The 20260-nt window shown below is 44.4% G+C and overlaps 3 protein-coding genes across 10 annotated transcripts; 1 reads left to right on the top strand and 2 right to left on the bottom strand.

Annotated features, from left to right (window-relative positions):
* Positions 1–506: 506 nt before the first annotated feature.
* LOC311123622 (RCC1 and BTB domain-containing protein 1) lies at positions 507–9132 on the bottom strand. 8 transcript variants are annotated; one of them, XM_084197857.1, is made up of 13 exons: positions 8729–9132; positions 7636–7870; positions 7310–7460; positions 6986–7152; positions 6104–6262; positions 5855–5962; positions 5552–5694; positions 3488–3565; positions 3154–3347; positions 2842–2968; positions 2517–2668; positions 2255–2385; positions 507–1800 (listed from the first exon to the last, which is right to left on the bottom strand). In XM_084197857.1, exons 2-13 carry the CDS (start codon positions 7759–7761, stop codon positions 1660–1662), a joined length of 1677 nt encoding a protein of 558 aa, XP_084053983.1. In that variant the 5' UTR covers positions 7762–7870; positions 8729–9132; the 3' UTR covers positions 507–1659. The 8 variants fall into 8 exon arrangements, with proteins under 8 accessions (XP_084053983.1, XP_084053984.1, XP_084053990.1 ...); XM_084197858.1 differs by having other exon boundaries at positions 7636–7885; positions 8761–8835; XM_084197864.1 differs by having other exon boundaries at positions 7636–7885; positions 8729–8816.
* A 330-nt stretch (positions 9133–9462) lies between these two features.
* LOC311123623 (ADP-ribosylation factor-like protein 11) lies at positions 9463–15784 on the top strand. Its single transcript, XM_084197865.1, has 2 exons — positions 9463–9756; positions 15406–15784. The coding sequence occupies exons 1-2, from the start codon at positions 9530–9532 to the stop codon at positions 15710–15712; spliced, it is 534 nt and encodes a 177-aa protein (XP_084053991.1). The 5' UTR covers positions 9463–9529; the 3' UTR covers positions 15713–15784.
* Positions 15785–15908: 124 nt separating this feature from the next.
* On the bottom strand, positions 15909–20237 carry LOC311123608 (emopamil-binding protein-like). The gene is made up of 4 exons (XM_084197841.1): positions 19888–20237; positions 19716–19785; positions 19061–19199; positions 15909–18635 (listed from the first exon to the last, which is right to left on the bottom strand). Exons 1-4 carry the CDS (start codon positions 20074–20076, stop codon positions 18398–18400), a joined length of 636 nt encoding a protein of 211 aa, XP_084053967.1. The 5' UTR covers positions 20077–20237; the 3' UTR covers positions 15909–18397.
* Between the last annotated feature and the right edge of the window lie 23 nt (positions 20238–20260).

Genomic DNA, 20260 nt, shown 5'->3' with positions numbered 1-20260 from the left:
AAATAGGCGGAGCTTGTCATGCACCCAACCCCCAGAACTGTCAAAGGCGGTGTGTTCGTTTTAACCGTTCTGCATTCTTGGTTGCAATTGAAAAATAAGATTGATCAGATTACATCTGTATTCCGTTATTAGTTTGTCATTTCATTCATGACGTGATAAACTAAAGAATAATGGTATTCATTAGGGGCGGCAGGTAGCTTAGTGGTTAAGAGCGTTGTGCCAGTAACCGAAAGGTCGCTGGTTCTAATCCCCGAGCCGACTAGGTGAAAAATCTGTCGATGTGCCCTTGAGCAAGGCACTTAACCCTAATTGCTCCTGTAAATCGCTCTGGATAAGAGCGTCTGCTAAATGACTAAAATGTAAATTAGGCTAGTGTCTCTAGGATTAGAGTGTGTGATGGCCTCTAGGTGGAAGCATAACGACATGTTTGTAATTATCTCTGTCATTGCTCATATGAATGTTTGAAACAATACAAGGATATATGAAGTCATTTCTAACGCATCATCCAACATTGTATACAAGAATGTAGTTTCGTTTATTTCAAAGTGGTTGCTTCTCATGACTTGCAAGTCGATAAACATGTTGAGAATTGTGGCACCAATAGCAACTGTTTCCATCCTAAACAATTGTCAATATTTCTAAATAAATGTAATTGCAAAATAAACATAAGCAACTTTTTAAAAAATAGAAGAATACAATGCATTGAATTCAAATGTCAGTACAAACACGGGGGGGGGGGGGGGGATCTCAACCAAAGGAATGCTATAAGTAATATTACAAAATTGAGATAATACCTCATTTTTTTGTAACAATAATAAAGTTGACAGTAACAAGTTTTATATGGTCCAAATGTTTTGTTTTCTGTCTGGTAAAAGAACTGATGAGTTGAAAACCAAGTTCCTGCTCAGTGTTGCATTACATCACCATGTTCATCTCAAGTCTAGAATTAAAGTGCCTGAATTAATAAATGACTGTCAGTCCACAGCATATTACTATTCATATTAAAACTGTCATTTCCTCAAAACATCCACAGGCTCTGAACCACCAACCCTGTAAAATATATTTCTGGCCTGCCACTTCCAACCCTTCAACAGTAGAGCAAAGTACACAACTTTAATGCAACAAAAAAAGTATGCAAATCAGGGGGGGGGGGGGGGGGGGGTTGACTGCCATCGCCTGCATCGGTGCATTAGCTGTCACCAGACATTGTCAGGAATGTAACAGTGTCCATCTTAAGCTAGATCAATGGTCCTCCAATTAAACTGGTGCTAACTGAGCAGTCTGATGCCATTTAGCAGGTTTGTAAACATGCAGTGACAGACAATGACCTCTGATGTCACTGTTTTGACTGGCAGAGGAACTTCCTCTCCTCCCCACAGCGCCACCTGTCTATGTGGAATATTAGGCGCATAGGCAGGGACTGGATTTGGCTTCTTTGGCTGTGTAACTGGAGGTGGGCCATAGTCACCAGATGACCACGCCAGACGTCTTCTCAAAGGATGAATAATATGGCAATTTAGAGACCCGGTTCAAGCTAGCCGTTTCCATGTTCATACCACTTCTTTCTTTGTCCTTTCTACCATGGCCAAATGGTGTCAAGCCAAACCAGTTCACGCTAGCCCTTTCCTCGTCCTTCCTTCGGGGCTGGTCAGTGGTCAGTCAGTTCTTGAAGGCCCCACAGCGGCTGGCTCTGCAGATGAACTCTTTGAGCATGTTGCCATCGATTTGCCAGAAGGCTGCAGTCTGGGTCACCTCGGTCAGGTGGTTCACACAGAACTTGAAGCAGAACTCCTCCAGGTCCTACAGGGAAGCGATCACATCCAGTTACAGTATGAACACAGGTCCAGTATACAGCAGGGGTCAGAAAAGACTGTAAAGTCACCAGGAATTCAGCAAAAAAATAGTTTAGCATAAGGTAATCAAGATATTAAATGATAATGTTTTTTAAAATAAAATCAATTTTTGGCCTTAGATGTGGTCAATTTGCAGAGTACAACTTATTATAATTATGTTCCGGCCCCCCAACCATCCACAACGCATTATAAATCGGCCTGCGGCTGAATCTAGTTGCCTACCCCTGGTATACAGTATCTAAATAGGTATAAGATGGTATTTGAGGTCATCTGACTAATATGCCCATAATGACACGGCTAATGTGTCTTATATGAGGCAGCCTGAAGAAGCTTGTGGTAACCAGTAAGCATCTGAGCTATTAACCCTTAGTAGTGACGCTCTGTCACAGTGTCTGTTTCACCTCAGCGTCGTATCGCACGGCGGCAGAGAGCAGAGAGAAGGCGTTCTCCACGGTGATGCCTCTCTTGATGATGTGTTGACACAGGCGCTTCAGACGGTTCTCACAGTAGGATGTGGCCAGGTCCAACAGGCCTGAAACAGACAGAGTTAGTCCACACACAGCAGCATTCCTATGGATGGACCTTAACTCAATAAAGTCATTTGTTTTGAGTCTGGGGCCCTGTATGAATCCTAAACAGGATTCCTGCTTCAGTCCAACTCACCGATGGCGTCCTCTGGGGGCAGGTCTACGTTGTCAGTGTAGAGGAACTCCAGGAAGGAGCGGTAGACTGGGTAGGAGAACTGGTCGATCTCGATCACCTCCTTCATGTCCTCAGTCCAGTGGGACTGGAACATGGAGCGGAAGTGTTCACACCTGACAGAAAAAATTATGGACATTGTTAGGTTATGTCGTGTTATGTCAAGTTATGTCTATAGCCAGTAAAACCTATTGGAAAGGCTAAAACTAGAAAAGGTATATTTTCTGAAGAAAATGTGTGTGATTGCTTCAGAAGTATAAACATATATGTTTTACTCAAATCCACACACCGGATCTTGAGCACGGCCTTGTGTACGTGGATGTATTTCCCATCCACGCTGAACTTGAGATCGGACGTCTCCGGGCTGTCAAACTCTTTCCTCAGAGACTGGGCCACAGTCAGGAAGTCATCATGCTCTATGACAGAACACAATGCCTTAGCTGGGAATCATGGTGTGTGTCTGTGAAAGGGTTATCCTAGATCATTGGTTAAGGGGACCTTCTACTTAGAGGTCAGAAGAAAAAAAAAAAAAAATTTCATTACAACCAAGTTACATACTGCACCTTTAAATAACATGTAATAATTGATGAAATGAACTCACCCATGGAGAGTAGCCTCCACATGACAGAGGGCGTAGCGAAACAGCCGAAGACGTCGTCAGTGCTTGAGAAGTGTGTGAGGTGTGGCAGCACGATTGACTGACCCCTACACTGGCCCCACATGTACACCTGGCCGCTCTGGGTCTTACAGGCAGACGTGTGTGTGGAGTGGCACGCCGCGATCTCCACTATCCTGCTGGGGGAGGGGGAGGAGTGTGTTACAGACTAACATACATACACAGTCCACCAGGTAACGGTACTCTCCTGTGTCTTTTGACCACTATAAGAAGTTCTGTAATTCTTAAGTGCATTGTGTTTCTTCACACATCTCCCTACTCTGTCTCTCTGTGCCACGCCTCTTCAGTGTTTTCCCTTGTCCTTTTGCTGCCTACGGCGGGCCTCTCTCCCTCTCCCCTTTAAGACGAAGACAGGAAACACACAAAAAGAGAAGGGAGAATGACAGGACACTGCTGACATCGCTGGTGTTCCATGAGTTTAACTAGATGGGATATACACTATATATATACAGAAAAGTATGTGGACAACCCTTCAAATTAGTGGATTCGGCTATTTCAGCCACACCCGTTGCTGACAGGTGTATAAAATCGAGCACACAGCCATGCAATCTCCCCAGACAAACATTGGCAGTAGAATGGCCTTACTGAAGAGCTCAGTGACTTTCAACATGGCACCATCATAGGATGCCACCTTTCCAACAAGTCAGTTTGTCAAATTTCTGCCCTGCTAGAGCTGCCCCAATCAACTGTAAGTGCTGTTATTGTGAAGTGGAAACGTCTCGGAGCAACAATGGCTCAGCCGCGAAGTGGTAGGCCACACAAGCTCACAGAACAGGACCGCCGAGTGCTGAAGCGCGTAGCGCATAAAAATAATCTGTCCTCGCTTGCAACACACTACCGAGTTCCAAACTGCCTCTGGAAGCAACGTCAGCATAATAACTGTTCTTTGGGAGCTTCATGAAATGGGTTTCCATGGCCGAGCAGCCGCACACAAACCTAAGATCACCATGCACAATGCCTAGCGTCAGCTGGAGTGGTGTAAGCTCAGCGCCATTGGACTCTGGAGCAGTGGAAATGCGTTCTCTGGAGTGATGAATCACGCTTTCCATCTGGCAGTCAGATGGACGAATCTGGGTTTGACAGATGCCAGGAGAACGCTACCTGCCCCAATGCATAGTGCCAACTGTAAAGTTTTGGTGGAGGAGGAATAATGGTCTGGGGTTGTTTTTCATGGTTCGGGCTAGGCTCCTTAGTTCCAGTGAAGGGAAATCTTAACTCTACAGCATACAATTACATTCTAGACGATTCTGTGCTTCCAACTTTGTGGCAACAGTTTGGGGAAGGCCCTTTCCTGTTTCAGCATGACAATGCCCCCGTGCACTAAGTGAGTTCCATACATAAATGGTTTGTCGAGATCGGTGTGGAAGAACTTGACCGGCCTGCACAGAGCCCTGACGTCAACCCCATTGAACACCTTTGGGATGAATTGGAACGCCTACTGCGAGCCAGGCCTAATTGCCCAACATCTGTGCCCGACCTCACTAATGCTCTTGTGGCTGAATGGAAACAAGTCCCTGCAGCAATATTCCTTTCTTCTAGTGGAAAGCCTTCCCAGAAGAGTGGCGGCTGTTATAGCAGCAAAGGGAGGACCAACTCCATATTAACGCCCATGATTTTGGAATGAGATGTTCGATGAGCAGGTGTCCACATACTTTCGGTCATGTTGTGTAGCTTATGTCAGAATTGACTTTTCGTAGCAAGTTAGGATAATTAGGTTAAGGGTTAGCTAAAATGCAAAAAAACATTTGACGTCAATTTGACATAAACTGTATCCCGTCTAGCCATGGACCGCATTCCATGGACACAGAAGGTTGCTGGTTTTGTTGTGACATCTGTCTTGTAGCTTTATCTCAAGGCCAACCTGAGGCTCATTCAAGAGTGTTATGACATGTTACACAACGTTCAGAGATAAAAATGAACATGGCAAAGATCTATTCAGAATTAAATCCCAATAACTCATTTCCATGTTTTCAGTGAAAAGTTCATACTTGTCAAGTGTCAAACCCATTTGTACCCCAGCCCACAACATAATGGCCCTCTCCCTCTCTCCCCTCCATACTCCATTCTAGTTTTGTTTCATTGTGACAGGGACAATGTCAACTCAGAGACAGATTATTCCAGATCTGGTGTGTGAGCCAATATATGGACCTATGCAGTGTTACCGTATGGACCCACACTGGATGGAATACAACAGAGAAGACAAAGAGAAGAGAGAACTAACCATGGGTCTCTGAAAGATGACAGTACCAACGGGTGATTTCTGGGGGGCGGTAGCAGCCACCAGAGCTACATCTCAATCCTGTGTGTGAGTACTCTCCCTTACCTCTCCTTCTCAGCCATGATGTGTACAGGACTGAGCTGGTTGCTCTTGTTGCCAGTCCCCAGCTGTCCGTAGGTGTTAGCCCCCCAGGCATACAGCAGGCCCTCGTCTGTTAGAGCCAGGGAGTGGGCGTAGCCTGACGCTATCTGGAAGACAAGGCCATAAGGGTTTTACACAGTGGGAGTGGACAGCAACAAGGGTCAGGGCTCAATTCTGTTTTGTATTAGTTTGAGTTGAAGTAGACATGAGTAGACGATTCAGACAGAGACATACAGGTGGTGAGTGTCCACTACTGTCCAGTCTTACCTGTAGTACACAGAGACCCTGGAGGGCTGCCAGGCGACAGGGGGTCAGCTGGTTACCGTTGTTGCCCACTCCCAGCTGGCCATTCCCGTTGTAGCCCCAGCCAAACACCTGCAACACACACAGGCCACGGTAGTCAGCAAGATCTTCCTTTATGTATATGGTGCTATATAACATTTTGCTTTGACTTTTACTGGACCGGAGGGAACTATCCTATATAAACCTATCCTTCCCATAGGCTTTGTCTCTCACCTCCCCATTGTCGAGCACGGCCATGGAGGAGGTCTGTCCACAGGCGATGCCCATCACCACTTTACCCTGCAGGCAGTTGGACACCCTGCGGGGGGTTGGCTGGTTGGCTGTGGCGCCTGAACCCACCTGGCCACAGTTGTTGTAACCCCACGCAAACACCTAGCGGATACAATCATATATACACCATTGTCAACCCTGTACACACACAGTCCCACTGTCAAGCCTGTATACACACACACACACTGTCAACCCTGTACACACACACCGACTGTCAACCTTGTACACACACACACACAAACCCCCCCCCCACAGACTGTCAACCCTGTACACCCAATCACACCTAGTGACCAGTGATCCTAGGTAACCATCATATTAGGTAATGTTGTAGCTATCCCTTTACAGTGCTGAGTAATGTATATTTCAACACATCAAAGATAGCCCTAAATAGATACTATTGGAAATCAGCAGTCATTTCCACATGAACTCTTCAATCGTGTGTGAGACCAGGCCAGTGGGCCTGGGGTATATGCAGCCAGCCTGGACACAGTGAACAGAGATAATACCTTCCTAACCTGCTGCTGGGATAAACATAAACCAATTAAAGAGACAGACAGCCAAGACACAAGTGACCACTGATCAGCCCTGGTTAGAAAACTTGAACCTTACAGGGTTCCATAGTCCACTCCACACACTGACAGGTTACACATGACCTCAACCAATACTCCAATCATGTTCATGAACAGAGTTTTTATTCTCTTGAACATTATGTACCTAGCAGGAGAATTAAGTCACTGATATCTTGAAACAGGCTTATTTGGGTTCAGGGTTACAAGTGCATGTAAAAGGATTTAAACAAGTACATTTCCCCTTCTATCCCCTCACCTCTCCATCGTGTGTCAGGGCCAGAGAGTGATGGGACCCACAGGCCACTTGTGTTATTTTCTTGTTCTGCAGGTTGGTTGATACCAGGATGGGCGACACTCCCTGGTTGGTGGTCCCGTTGCCCAGCTGGCTGTATCCATTGTGCCCCCAGGCAAACAACTCTCCCCCTGAGAGACAAACGCACCAAATTAACACAGAGCTATTTAAGTATGCTGCACTATGACAATTATACATGCTTTTGGTAGAGTTTGGTACAGTTCTCGTAACGTGTCAACGTTGCCATTTGGTGGTGGGTAAAAAAGATAAGGCAGGTGGGCAGCATACCTTCTGTGGCCAGTAAGACGTGTGGTCCACTGCCATAGCTGAGACTGACCACCTTCTTGCCTTGGAGGAAGTCTAGTTTCTTAGGGACCATGGTGCTCTGACTGTCTCCTGTCCCCAGACAGTTACTGCAGTTCAGCCCAAACACAAACACCTACAGGGGGATCAGAGACAAAGATGAAGGGGAGGAGACAGGAAGAGGATGCCATTACATTTAATTATTTAATCAAGATAGTCCACTCAGTAACCATTTCCACTGCTTTCCAGAGAGTCCTGCACTCCATAAAAACAAAGTAATTCTATACAAATCGAGACACCCCCAGTCTCACCTCATCGTTGTGGGTGATGTAGATGGCTTCGTTGGCCGAGCTGCCGAAGACGCAGGCCTGCCTGATGCTGGAGACCTCCTGGGCCCCCAGCAGGGTGAAGAGGGGCCACTTCCCCACGTCCACCATGGCTAGGTACCTCACTCTGGCTCTCCGCGGTGGGGGGGTCGGGGTGAGGACGGGGGCAGGAGGCACAGGAGGGGCAGGGGAGGGAGAAGCAGGGGCTGTGAGGCCACCACTGTCCCCGCTAACACTGTTACAAGACAACCATCAAAGACACACACGTACAAAACACTTCGTCTTAGTCTAAACCTCAGTGGTGAGGCACCCTGGTTTCAATGGTGTTCATAAATGAAAATGAAAAATAAATTAAATAATGCATGCACTCTGGATAAGAGCGTCTGCTAAATGACTAAAAATTAAAAAATAAAAGTTAATAAAACCAAATAAATTGCTCAAAAGGTAAGTTAGACATGACTACAGGACTTTATAATGCCATCTCTGGATGCTTATGATGATATCGACAAGGTTTTAAATAGTTTTGGGCCATACAGACAACATGCAGATGGAGGTGTAATGGCTACCTTTTTGGCAAACGTTCACAGCCAGATCTTTTAACTGTCTAATACAGTTGGTTAAATAGTTTGATGACTAGCTAGATAGCTAACTAAGTTAGCATTGCAGAGTCAACGCATCTGGCCAGATACTCTGTTGCCCATTGGGATTACAATCTTGAATCTCAGCCACAACAGATGCGACATACGTTAGCCTCCTAGCTGGCTAACAGTAGTTAGCTTACCTTCTGCCAGGTAGCAAACTAGCTTGCGACATGGTAACGCTCACCTAACAGTCACTGTTCAAGCTAGCGATGTACTACGTTGAAGGCTGCACCCGTGGCAGTCTCCCTTTGCTGTTTACCGTTCGCTGGCTATATACAAAGCAAGCTAGCCTAGCACCTAGCTAGATTCAGCGCTGACTAATATAGCTAGCAAGCTGTAACGTTACTGTACCTAAAGCATCGCTCCATTATATCATCAAGAAAACTGAGGAGAGAAACAACAGAGACATTTAACCGCTAGAATATTAATAAACCTACCTCAAGTAAATATGATTTGGAAGCACGATTACCAGAATAAAGCTGTCACTTGGTTGTCGTCGCTGATGTGAGGATGCCAAATGTACCAGGCAGCAGTTGAGTTTAGCGATAGTGTTTTCCGCTCGTGCCCCAGTCCAGATCTTTGGTCCAGATGGAACCACGCTGACGTCATGGGCTGAACGAAGGCGCCTAGCCTGGGTGCCAGTCTTGTTTTTCTCTTGCCAACTCCTTATGCAAGGAATGGGAATTAAGAATATAACCGTTTTCAGCACTCGTGTTTTTTGTTGTTTTTGTTTTTAAATAGCCATAGGCCCAATTCAAATAATACAAACCATACACCATTATTTCCCCCCTTGCGCTAATAACACCCCACTGCTTTCCCCAATCAAATCCCAGATCTGCGCAATGAGGGAGGATGCATTTTGAATATAGAGGAACTGAGAAAGCCTGTTGGTACAGCCTCTAAAAGAAGAATGTGAAAGAACCGGTTATCATGTGACCACTATGTTTCTGTTCTGTTCTGAAACTCAAACTCAGTTCTATTCACTTTGAGCGAGTCTCTAGTCACCGGAGGGCAGCAAGTGAGCACACTTGGCGCTTTCACGTCTACTCCCAGACAAAAATACAAACACATGATCTAAATCGAGAAAAGCCACTGGCTGCACATATCACCTGTTGTTGATGCAAATCAGAGACTACACAGGAAGACCCAACAAACCAACATTGTTCAGGAGCAGAAGTGGGACTGCCGTACTTCCTCTTTACCTCAGAGCCAGCTTTGCCTAGACAGGTGTGTCCGTCATGGGGCTGGCTCTATCCAAGAGGGACATCAAGAGGACTCCCACGGTGGTTCTGATGGGCCTGGACTCATCTGGGAAGTCCACCTTGCTCTTCATGCTCCAGACAGGGGTGGTGATGGATACTTCCCCCACCGTGGGCTTCAACGTGGCGACCCTGGATCTGAACAAGAAGACGGCCCTGACTGTGTGGGATGTGGGCGGACAGGCGAAGATGATGGCCAACTGGAAGTGAGTTAACGGACAGTGGTGTTATTGGTGCTGTGCTCTTCTATTTCTGTTTTAGCCCAGTACTACGAACACATCTGATTCCACTAATCATAAGCCCTTTATTATACTGAACAAAAATATAAAACGTAACAATTTCAACGATTTTACTGATTTACAGTAAATCAATTAGGCCCTAATCTATGGATTTCACATGACTGGGCAGGGGCGCAGCCATGGGTGGGCCTGGGAAATCAGGCCCAGCCAATCAGAATTATTTTTTCACCACAAAAGGGCTTTATCATTATCAGCTGTCCGGGTGGTCTCAGATGATCCTGCAGGTGAAGAAGCCGGATGTGGAGGTCCTGGGCTTGCGTGCTAACACATGGTTTGCGGTTGTGAGGCAGGTTGGACATACTGACAAATTCTCTAAAACGACGTTGGAGGTGGCTTATGATAGAGAAATGAACATTTAATTATCTGGCAAAAGCTCTGGTGGACATTCCTACAGTCAGCATGACAATTTCACACTCCCTCAAAACCTGAGACATTTGTGGCATTGTGTGACAAAACTGCACATTTTAAAGTGGCCTTTTTTTGTCCCCAGCACAAGGTGCACCAGTGTAATGATCATGCTGTTTAATCAGCTTCTTGATATGCCACACCTGTCAGCTGGATGGATTATCTTGGCAAAAGATAAATGCTCACTAACAGGGATGGAAACAAATTTGTGCACAACATTTGAGAGAAATAAGCTTTTTGTGCATATGGAACATTTCTGGGATCTTATTTCAGCTCATGAAACATGGGACCAACACTTTACATAGTGTTTATATATACAGTGGCTTTGGAAAGTATTCAGACCCCTTGACCTTTTCCACATTTTGTTACGTTACAGCCTTATTCTAAACTTGATTAAATAAATAAAAGTCCTCAGCAATCTACATACAATACCCCATAATGACAAAGCGAAAACAGATGTAGAAATTTTTGCTAATGTATTACAAATAAACATAAATACCTTATTTACATACAGTGGGTATAGAAAGTCACCACCCCCTTTCAAAATGTTCACCTTTTGTTGCCTTACAGCCTGAAATGAAAACACATAAGTGAACCCCGTTAGAATTGCAATCTTGCTGAGATATAACCAACCACCTTCCAGATCACAAATCAAGCTAATTGCCTTCCATCTGTGATCAATTGGAGTGACTTTGATTAGTTCAGAATAAAAGCAGTTATTCATAGGAGGACTCCACTGCTTAGTAGTGCAATTCAAAGCAAATAATCCACTATAGGCGGAAAGGTACTTTCAAAAGATCTACGAGATAAAGTTGTGGAAAGTCAGGGGATGGATATAAAAAGATTTCAAAGGCTTTGTCTATCCGTCGGAGCACAGTTAAGACCATTATTAAGAAGTGGAAGGCGTATGGCACCACCCAGACCCTGCATAGATCAGGCTGTCCCTCCAAACTGGATGACTGGGCAAGGAGGAGACTACCAAGATCAGAGAGGCTACCAAGAAGCCAATGGCAACTCTAAAAGGAGCTTCAGGCCTTTATGGCAAAGACTGGTCAATGTGTGCATGTGACCACAATATCACAAGCGCTCCACAAATCTGGACTCTATGGGAGGGTGGCAAGAAAGAAACACTCCTCAAAAAAATGCTACATCAAGTCTTGTTTGAGCTTTGCCAAAAAGCACATTGTAGATTCCGAGGCCAAGTGGCAAAAGGTGCTGTGGTCAGATGAGACTGAAATTGAACTTTTTGGCCTGAACACAAAACGAAATGTCTGGCGAAAACCCAATACATCTTTCCACCCAAAGAACACCACACCTACAGGAAAGCATGGCAGTGGTAGCATCCTGTTGTGGCATTGTTCCTCTAAATCAGGGACTGGAGCACTTGTCAGGATAGAAGGGAAAATGGACAGTGCAAAATACCGACAGATTCTTGAGGAGAACCTGCAGCCCTCTGCCAGGAAGTTGAAAATGGGAAGATGGTTCACGTTTCAATATGACAATGACCCAAAGCACATCGCCAAAGCAACCATACAGTGGGTGAAGGACAAGAAGGTGAATGTCCTTGAGTGGCCTAGTCAGAGCCCTGACCTAAATCCCATCGAGAATCTATGGAATGACTTGAAGAGTGCAGTCCATGAGCGGTCACCATGCAATTTGACTGAGCTTGAAGAATTCTGCAAGGAAGAAGGGGCAAATATTGCACAATCTAGGTGTGCAAAGTTAGTATTTTTTTTATTTTTTTATTTTTTTTATTAGTAGAGATGTATTCAAAAGAGACTCATGGCTGTAATTCAAGCAAAAGGTGGTTCCACCAAGTATTAACTCAGGGGGGTGTTCACTTATCCAAAGAGGGTCTTTTACTGTTTTAATTACTTGAATATTGTAGGTTACTGTGTGTAAGTAAAGCCAGAAAAATTCAGATTTTATGTGTTTTCATTTCAGGCTGTAAGGCAACAAAATGTGAACATTCTGAAAGGGGGTGGTGACTTTCTATACCCACTGTAAGTATTCAGACCCTTTGCTATGAGACTCGAAATTGAGCTCAGGTGCATCCTGTTTCCATTGATCAATCCTTGAGATGTTTCTACAACTTCATTGGAGTCCACCTGTGGTAAATTCAATTGATTGGACATGATTTGGAAAGGCACACACCTGTCTATATAAAAGGTCCCACAGTTGACAGTGCATGTCAGAGCAAAAACCAAGCCATGAGGTCGAAGGAATTGTCCGTAGAGCTCTGAGACAGGATTGTGTCGAGGCACAGATCTGGGGAAGGGTACCAACAAATGTCTGCAGAATTGAAGGTCCCCAAGAACACAGTGGCCTCTATCATTCTTAAATGGAAGAAGTTTGGAACCACCAAGACTAGAGCTGGCCTCCAGGCCAAACTGAGCAAGCGGGGGAGAAGGGCCTTGGTCAGGGAGGTGACCAAGAACTCGACAGAGTTCCTCTGTGGAGATGGGAGAACCTTCCAGAAGAACAACCATCTCTGCAGCACTCCACCAATCAGGCCTTTATGGTAGAGGGACCAGACGGAAGCCACTCCTCAGTAAAAGGCACATGACAGCCCACTTGGAGTTTGCCAAAAGGCACCTAAAGACTAAGACCATGAGAAACAAGATTCTCTGGTCTGATGAAACCAAGATGGAACTCTTTGGCCTGAATGCCAAGCGTCACGTCTGGAGGAAACCTGGCACCATCCCTACGGTGAAGCATGGTGGCGGCAGCATCATGCTGTGGGGATGTTTTTCAGCGGCAGGGACTGGGAGACTAGTCAGGATCCAAGCAAAGATGAACGGAGCAAAGTACAGAGAGATCCTTGATGAAAACCTGCTCCAGAGCGCTCAGGACCTCAGACTGGGGCGAAGGTTCACCTTCCAACAGGACAGCGACCCTAAGCACACAGCCAAGACAACGCAGGAGTGGCTTCGGGACACGTTTCTGAATGTCCTTGAGTGGCCCAGCCAGAGCCTGGACTTGAACCCGATCGAAGATCTTTGGAGAGACCTGAAAATAGCTGTGCAGCAACGCTCCCCATCCAACCTGACAGAGCTTGAGAGGATCTGCAGAGAAGAATAGGAGAAACTCCCCAAATACAGCTGTTCCAAACTTGTAGCTTCATACCCAAGAAGACTCAAGGCTGTAATCACTGCCAAAGGTGCTCCAACCAAGTACTGAGTAAAGGGTCTGAATACTTATGTAAATGTGATATTTCCGGTTTTTATTTTTAATAAATGAGCAAATAATTGTTAACCTGTTTTTGCTTTGTCATTATGGGGTATTTTGTGTAGATTGATGAGGGGAAAAAACAATTTAATCAATTTTAGAATAAGGCTGTAACCTAACAATGTGGGAAAAGTCAAGGGGTCTGAATACTTTCCGAAGGCACTGCATATACAGTACCAATCAAAATTTTGGACACCTACTCATTCCAGGGTTTTTCTTTATTGTTACTATTTTCTACATTGTAGAATAATAGTGAATACATCAAAACTATGAAATAACACATATGGAATCATGTAGTAACCAAAAAAGTGTTAAACAAGTCTAAATATATTTTATATTTGAGATCTTCAAAGTAGCCACCCTTTGCCTTGATGACAGCTTTGCACACTCTTGGCATTCTCTCAACCAGCTTCATGAGGTAGTCACCTGGAATGCATTTCAATTAACAGGTGTGCCTCGTTAAAAGTTAATTTGTGGAATTTCTTTCCTTCTTAATGAGTTTGAGCCAATCAATTGTGTTGTGACAAGGTAGGGGTGGTATACAGAAGAGAAACGACAGTCCATCATTACTTTAAGACATGGTCAGTCAATCTGGAACATTTCAAGAACTTTGAAAGTTTCTTCAAGTGCAGTCGCAAAAACCATCAGAGCTATGATGAAACTGGCTCTCATGAGGACCGCCACAGGAAAGGAAGACCCAGAGTTAGCTCTGCTGCAGAGGATAAGTTCATTAGAGTTAACTGCCTTAGAAATTACAGCCCAAATAAATGCTTCAGAGTTCAACAGACAGACATCTCAACATCAACTGTAAAGAGGAGACGTGAATCAGGCCTTCATGGTCAAATTTCTGCAAAGAAACCACTAAAGTACACCAATAAGAAGAAGAGACTGGCTTGGGCCAAGAACCATGAGCAATGGACATTAGATCGGTGGAAATCTGTCCTTTGGTCTGATGAGTCCAAATTTGAGATTTTTGGATCCAACCACCGTGTCTTTGTGAGACGCAGAGTAGGTTAACGGATGATCTCCGCATGTGTGGTTCCCACCGTGAAGCATGGAAGAGGTAGTGTGATGGTGTGGGGGTGCTGCAGCGATACGCCATCCCATCTGGCGTATCGCTGGTGCTGCAGCGATACGCCAAATCATATTTTTTGATTTGTTTAACACTTTTTTGGTTACTACATGATTCCATATTTGTTATTTCATAGTTTTGATGTCTTCACTATTATTCTACAATGTAGAAAATAGTAAAAAATAAAGAAAAACCTTGGAATGAGTAGGTGTGTCCAAACCTTTGACTCAAGGCATATAAATAATGAATTGTTGTATTTTATCCACTTTTTCTCCCAATTTCAATTACAATCTTGTCTCATCGCTGCAACTCCCTAACAGGCTTGGCAGAGGCGAAGGTCGAGTAATGCGTCCTCCGAAACATGACCCGCCAAATTGCACTCCTTAACATCCGCCCTCTTAACCCGGAAGCCAGCTGCACTAATATGTCGGAGGAAACACTGTTCAACTGACAACCGAAGTCAGCCTGCAGGTGCCCGGCCCACCACAAGGAGTCGCTAGAGTGCGATGAGCCAAGTAAAGCCCCGGCCAAACCCTCCCCTAACCCGGACGACGCTGGGCCAATTGTGCGCCGCCCTATGGGACTCCTGGTCGTGACACAGCCTGGGATCGAACCCGGGTCTGTAGTGACCGCTGCGCCACTCGGGAGGCCCTGCGTTTATATTTTGTTCAGTGTAGTTGAATCAGGTGTGATAGTTCAAGTCTAGAACAAATAAATGCACATTCTGGCTCCGGTCTCTGGACCAGGTTGGTAGAATACTGGAATACAATAACCTTTTATCCTAAACTAAAATGACTTGCTAAAATTGCCATATCATTAGCTAGACACTACCCTATTTCTATAATTGTCAGGTACTACCTGGAGGGCTGTAAGGCCATGGTGTTCGTGGTGGACAGTAGTGACCGGGCCCGTATAGGGGAAGCTCAGAAGGCTCTGAAGAAGGTCCTGTCAGACGACAACATGAAGGGAATACCTCTGATGGTGCTGGCTAACAAGAAGGACCTCCCCAACTCCATGAACATCAGAGAGGTGTCCAACCAGCTGGAACTGCCCAGCTACAAAGAACGAGCCTGGGAGATCCAGGCATGCAGCGGCCTGAAGGGAATGGGGCTCCAGCAAGCCTTCCTCTCTGTGGCCAAACTCATCAAGAAGAGCTGAGAGGATACACATCAGTGGAGATATCACTGTGTGAGAGACACTTGACAAGTTGGAGATACTGAGATATATATATATATATATATATATATATACATACACACACACACACACACACACACACACAGCGAGGGAAAAAAGTATTTGATCCCCTGCTGATTTTGTACGTTTGCCCACTGACAAAGAAATTATCAGTCTATAATTTTAATGGTATGTTTATTTGAACAGTGAGAGACAGAATAACAACAACAAAATCCAGAAAAATGCATGTCAAAAATGTTATAAATTGATTTGCATTTTAATGAGGGAAATAAGTATTTGACCCCCTCTCAATCAGAAAGATTTCTGGCTCCCAGGTGTCTTTTATACAGGTAACGAGCTGAGATTAGGAGCACACTCTTAAAGGGAGTGCTCCTAATCTCAGCTTGTTACCTGTATAAAAGACACCTGTCCACAGAAGCAATCAGTCAATCAGATTCCAAACTCTCCACCATGGCCAAGACCAAAGAGGTCTCCAAGGATGTCGGGGACAAGATTGTAGACCTACACAAGGCTGGAATGGGCTACAAAACCATCGCCAAGCAGCTTGGTGAGAAGGTGACAACAGTTGGTGTGATTATTCGCAAATGGAAGAAACACAAAAGAACTGTCAATCTCCCTCGGCCTGGGGCTCCATGCAAGATCTCACCTCGTGGAGTTGCAATGATCATGAGAACGGTGAGGAATCAGCCCAGAACTACACGGGAGGATCTTGTCAATGATCTCAAGGCAGCTGGGACCATAGTCACCAAGAAAACAATTGGTAACTCACTACGCCGTGAAGGACTGAAATCCTGCAGCTCCCGCAAGGTCCCCCTGCTCAAGAAAGCACATACAGTGGGGAGAACAAGTATTTGATACACTGCCGATTTTGCAGGTTTTCCTACTTACAAAGCATGTAGAGGTCTGTAATTTTTATCATAGGTACACTTCAACTGTGAGAGACGGAATCTAAAACAAAAATCCAGAAAATCACATTGTATGATTTTTAAGTAATTAATTAGCATTTTATTGCATGACATAAGTATTTGATCACCTACCAACCAGGAAGAAATCCGGCTCTCACAGACCTGTTCGTTTTTCTTTAAGAAGCCCTCCTGTTCTCCACTCATTACCTGTATTAACTGCACCTGTTTGAACTCGTTACCTGTATAAAAGACACCTGTCCACACACTCAAACAGACTCCAACCTCTCCACAATGGCCAAGACCAGAGAGCTGTGTAAGGACCTCAGGGATACAATTGTAGACCTGCACAAGGCTGGGATGGGCTACAGGACAATAGGCAAGCAGAGAACACTTTTTTGGTTAGTACATGATTCCATGTGTTATTTCATAGTTTTGAGGTCTTCACTATTATTCTACAATGTAGAAAATAGTACAAATAAAGAAAAACCCTGGAATAAGTAGGTGTTCTAAAACTTTTGACCGGTAGTGTCAACTTTTGGCCTCCACAATCCCCCGACCTCAACCAAATTGAGATGGTTTGGGATGAGTTGGACAGCGGAATGAAGGAAAAGCAGCCAACAAGTGCTCAGCATATGTGGGAACTCCTTCAAGACTGTTGGAAAAGCATTCCAGGTGAAGCTGGTTGAGAGAATTCCAAGTGTGTGCAAAGCTGTCATCAAGGCAAAGGGTGGCTATTTGAAGAATCTCAAATATAAAATATTTTTTGATTTGTTTAACACTTTGTTGGTTACTACATGATTCCATGTGTTATTTCATAGTTTTGATGTCTTCACTATTATTCTACAATGTAGAAAATAGTCAAAATAAAGAAACCCTTGAATGAGTAGGTGTTCTAAAACTAGTGACCGGTAGTATGTATATATGAGTGCACTACTTTCAACTAGAGCAATATGAAAAGTACCTCAGAAGTCATGCACTATAAAGGGAATAGGGTGTAATTTGCCATGCAGATTATAATGGACCAATGATTGTGGAAGAGCCATGATTTTCAATCCAATTATGGACTGAACTAAGCGCCGGATCCATATTTGGGCATTTTGATTGTGCCATCAACATGGTTGAGATTTAACACTTGTAAATCACAGCAGTTAAATGTGCCTGCTCCTAAGGGAGACTGGAGAAAGATAGCAAGGGAAACTAATATGTTTGTGTTGCAGATACATAACCTTTTTTTTTTACACTAATGATAACATATCAACTAATAAAACATGCTAAACCTAATGTAAATGTCTGTCTGCTAAATGGCATACATTATTTGTGCGTAGCCAGGCTTTTCTGTGTAGTGGGCGTGCTAATGCCTATTATGTACATGCAAAAGTATGTAGAATAAGGTTGAGTCATTTGATATTATGCATTACGTAATACATTTGACAAATGACACCGAGGTGAGGCCTCAATGTTGACATTTCCCCTATGCTGCCGTTTCCCCTCCTATTTACCAACATAACACATGACGCTAGGCTACATGTACACAAGGCATACCCTGCAGGTGGAGAAACAGATGCAGACAGGGTTTTGTTGGCCAATGTGTCTCCTCAGTTTCACATCTTTTCATGGTTAGTCCATCGACAGATCCATTCGGACCAGTTTTAAGCACACAAATAGGTCCAAAAACATCTAGAGAACTTTCAAACGAAATCATCCGCTCTGAAATGGAATGAAAAAGGTGAAGCTACATGGTCTAGTCCAGCTTCTTTGGGGCTTGGTAGGAGGGGTGAAGTCGTTTGAGTGACAGCCATGATTGCCACAGCAGCAGTCCAGGCACCACCACCCACACCCCATTGAAGAAGACCAGGTAGATCCATAAGTAGAGCCAGTTGTCTGTGTTGAGGTTGGGGCTGCCTACCAGCCAGTCTGGACAGAATGTCATCCAGCCTCCGTACAACTCACACACACACAACGTGATCTGGACAAAGTGCCTGAAAACAAACAGACATGGAGAACTAGTCACCCGGGGGGCCAGACTGTGCAACAACTGTCAACAAGACAAGCTAAAAACACTTGTTGACCGTTGAGATTCAAACAAACAATGACAAGTTTACTTAGGCTGAACACCAACTTGCACCCAGGCTATATTTTCCTTGTACATGGTAATAGATCATTCAACACATCACATTCTGAAGACAGATGCTATAAATGTAAATTTTGACTTGCTAATGGTATGTAAACACTTGTTTGTGTAATGAGTAAATTCTGTATTAGATAATTAGTGCTCTCTATAAGAAAGATATTGTTAAATGGTACCAATAGTTATAGAATGCTCTCTGGTACAAATATGGAGACGAATGGCATAAAGCATAAGAAAAGCCTGACAATGAAGCATATTTAGTACCAGTGTTCCTACCTGTAGTGTTTGTCCTTGACGATGGCGTAGACGAGCACCAGCGCCAGGATGCCGTCCAGGACCACCGTCAGCAGCTCCAGGGAGACTATGGTGGGGTCAGAGTGGAGCCAGCGCTCATCTGCCTTTCCATACTCCTTCCCTAGACACACAGGAACAGGTTATAATAATAATATAATAATATGCCATTTAGCAGACGCTTTTATCCAAAGCGACTTACAGTCATGCGTGCATACATTTTTTTTTTTTTTTGTGTATGGGTGGTCCCGGGGATCGAACCCACTACCTTGGCGTTACAAGCACCGTGCTCTACCAGCTGAGCTACAGAGGACCACAGTTAGAGCAGTGTCTTAATAGATTCCTGGGGGACCCCAGGGCCAGTGGGTGCACATGTTTGTTCTACTCCAGCACTAACACAGTGATTGATTTTACATTACTGTATTCTATTCAGTTTAACATGAGCATTTCAATACTATGTCCACTAGATGTCTCCCCGCAACCAGGCTCCAAAGCAAATCTCAAACACACGCACCGTTGTTTCTTTAATTTATATTTTGCATGAGAAAACTAAAATGCATAAAAGATAAATACACAGTACTATAAATGTTTGTTTCATTCATAATTTTTTTACATTGCACAGTCAATGAAGCCTACTTACAAAGTTCAGCAAAAATATTGTCTGAAGTTGCCACGGTTCCAACAAGTGACATGTAAACAAAGGGTCCTTCCTGTAAGAACAAACAGTGGAAAGAGTCAAATAACAAAAGCGCTGCCAATGAACTCTCCCTATATTGACAACGCCTTCTCATTCACTCACATAACACACTCACCAAGGTAATGTGAACAATCGCATCGTAGAAAAGCCACACGAGCACCCATCTATCAGTTCCAGAGCATTTTCTTCCCCATATCTGCGCGAGGATATAGCCCACGGCGAATTGAGCGGCGCAGGCCAGCAGAGAATAAACCGTCACCGGAGTAAAGAGAGATGGTGCTTCTTTAACTGCCGCCGATTCCATTTTTACAGAAAACTCGGCTCAAACCATGAAAAGTACACTTGGAACTTGCTACTACTGTCTTTTCCATAGAGATAGATAGAGGACTCATCTTTGTATCGGTGCCATTATAGCGTCTGACAGCATGGGCAGCGCCATTGATGCAAACTCAGTTTTGAAGTAGTACATTTTCTTCTTCATGATTGGT

Source organism: Coregonus lavaretus (genome assembly GCF_964263955.1).
Source record: "Coregonus lavaretus genome assembly, contig: HAP1_SCAFFOLD_638, whole genome shotgun sequence".
Lineage (NCBI taxonomy): Eukaryota > Metazoa > Chordata > Actinopteri > Salmoniformes > Salmonidae > Coregonus > Coregonus lavaretus.
This window is presented reverse-complemented; position numbering and strand designations above follow the sequence as displayed.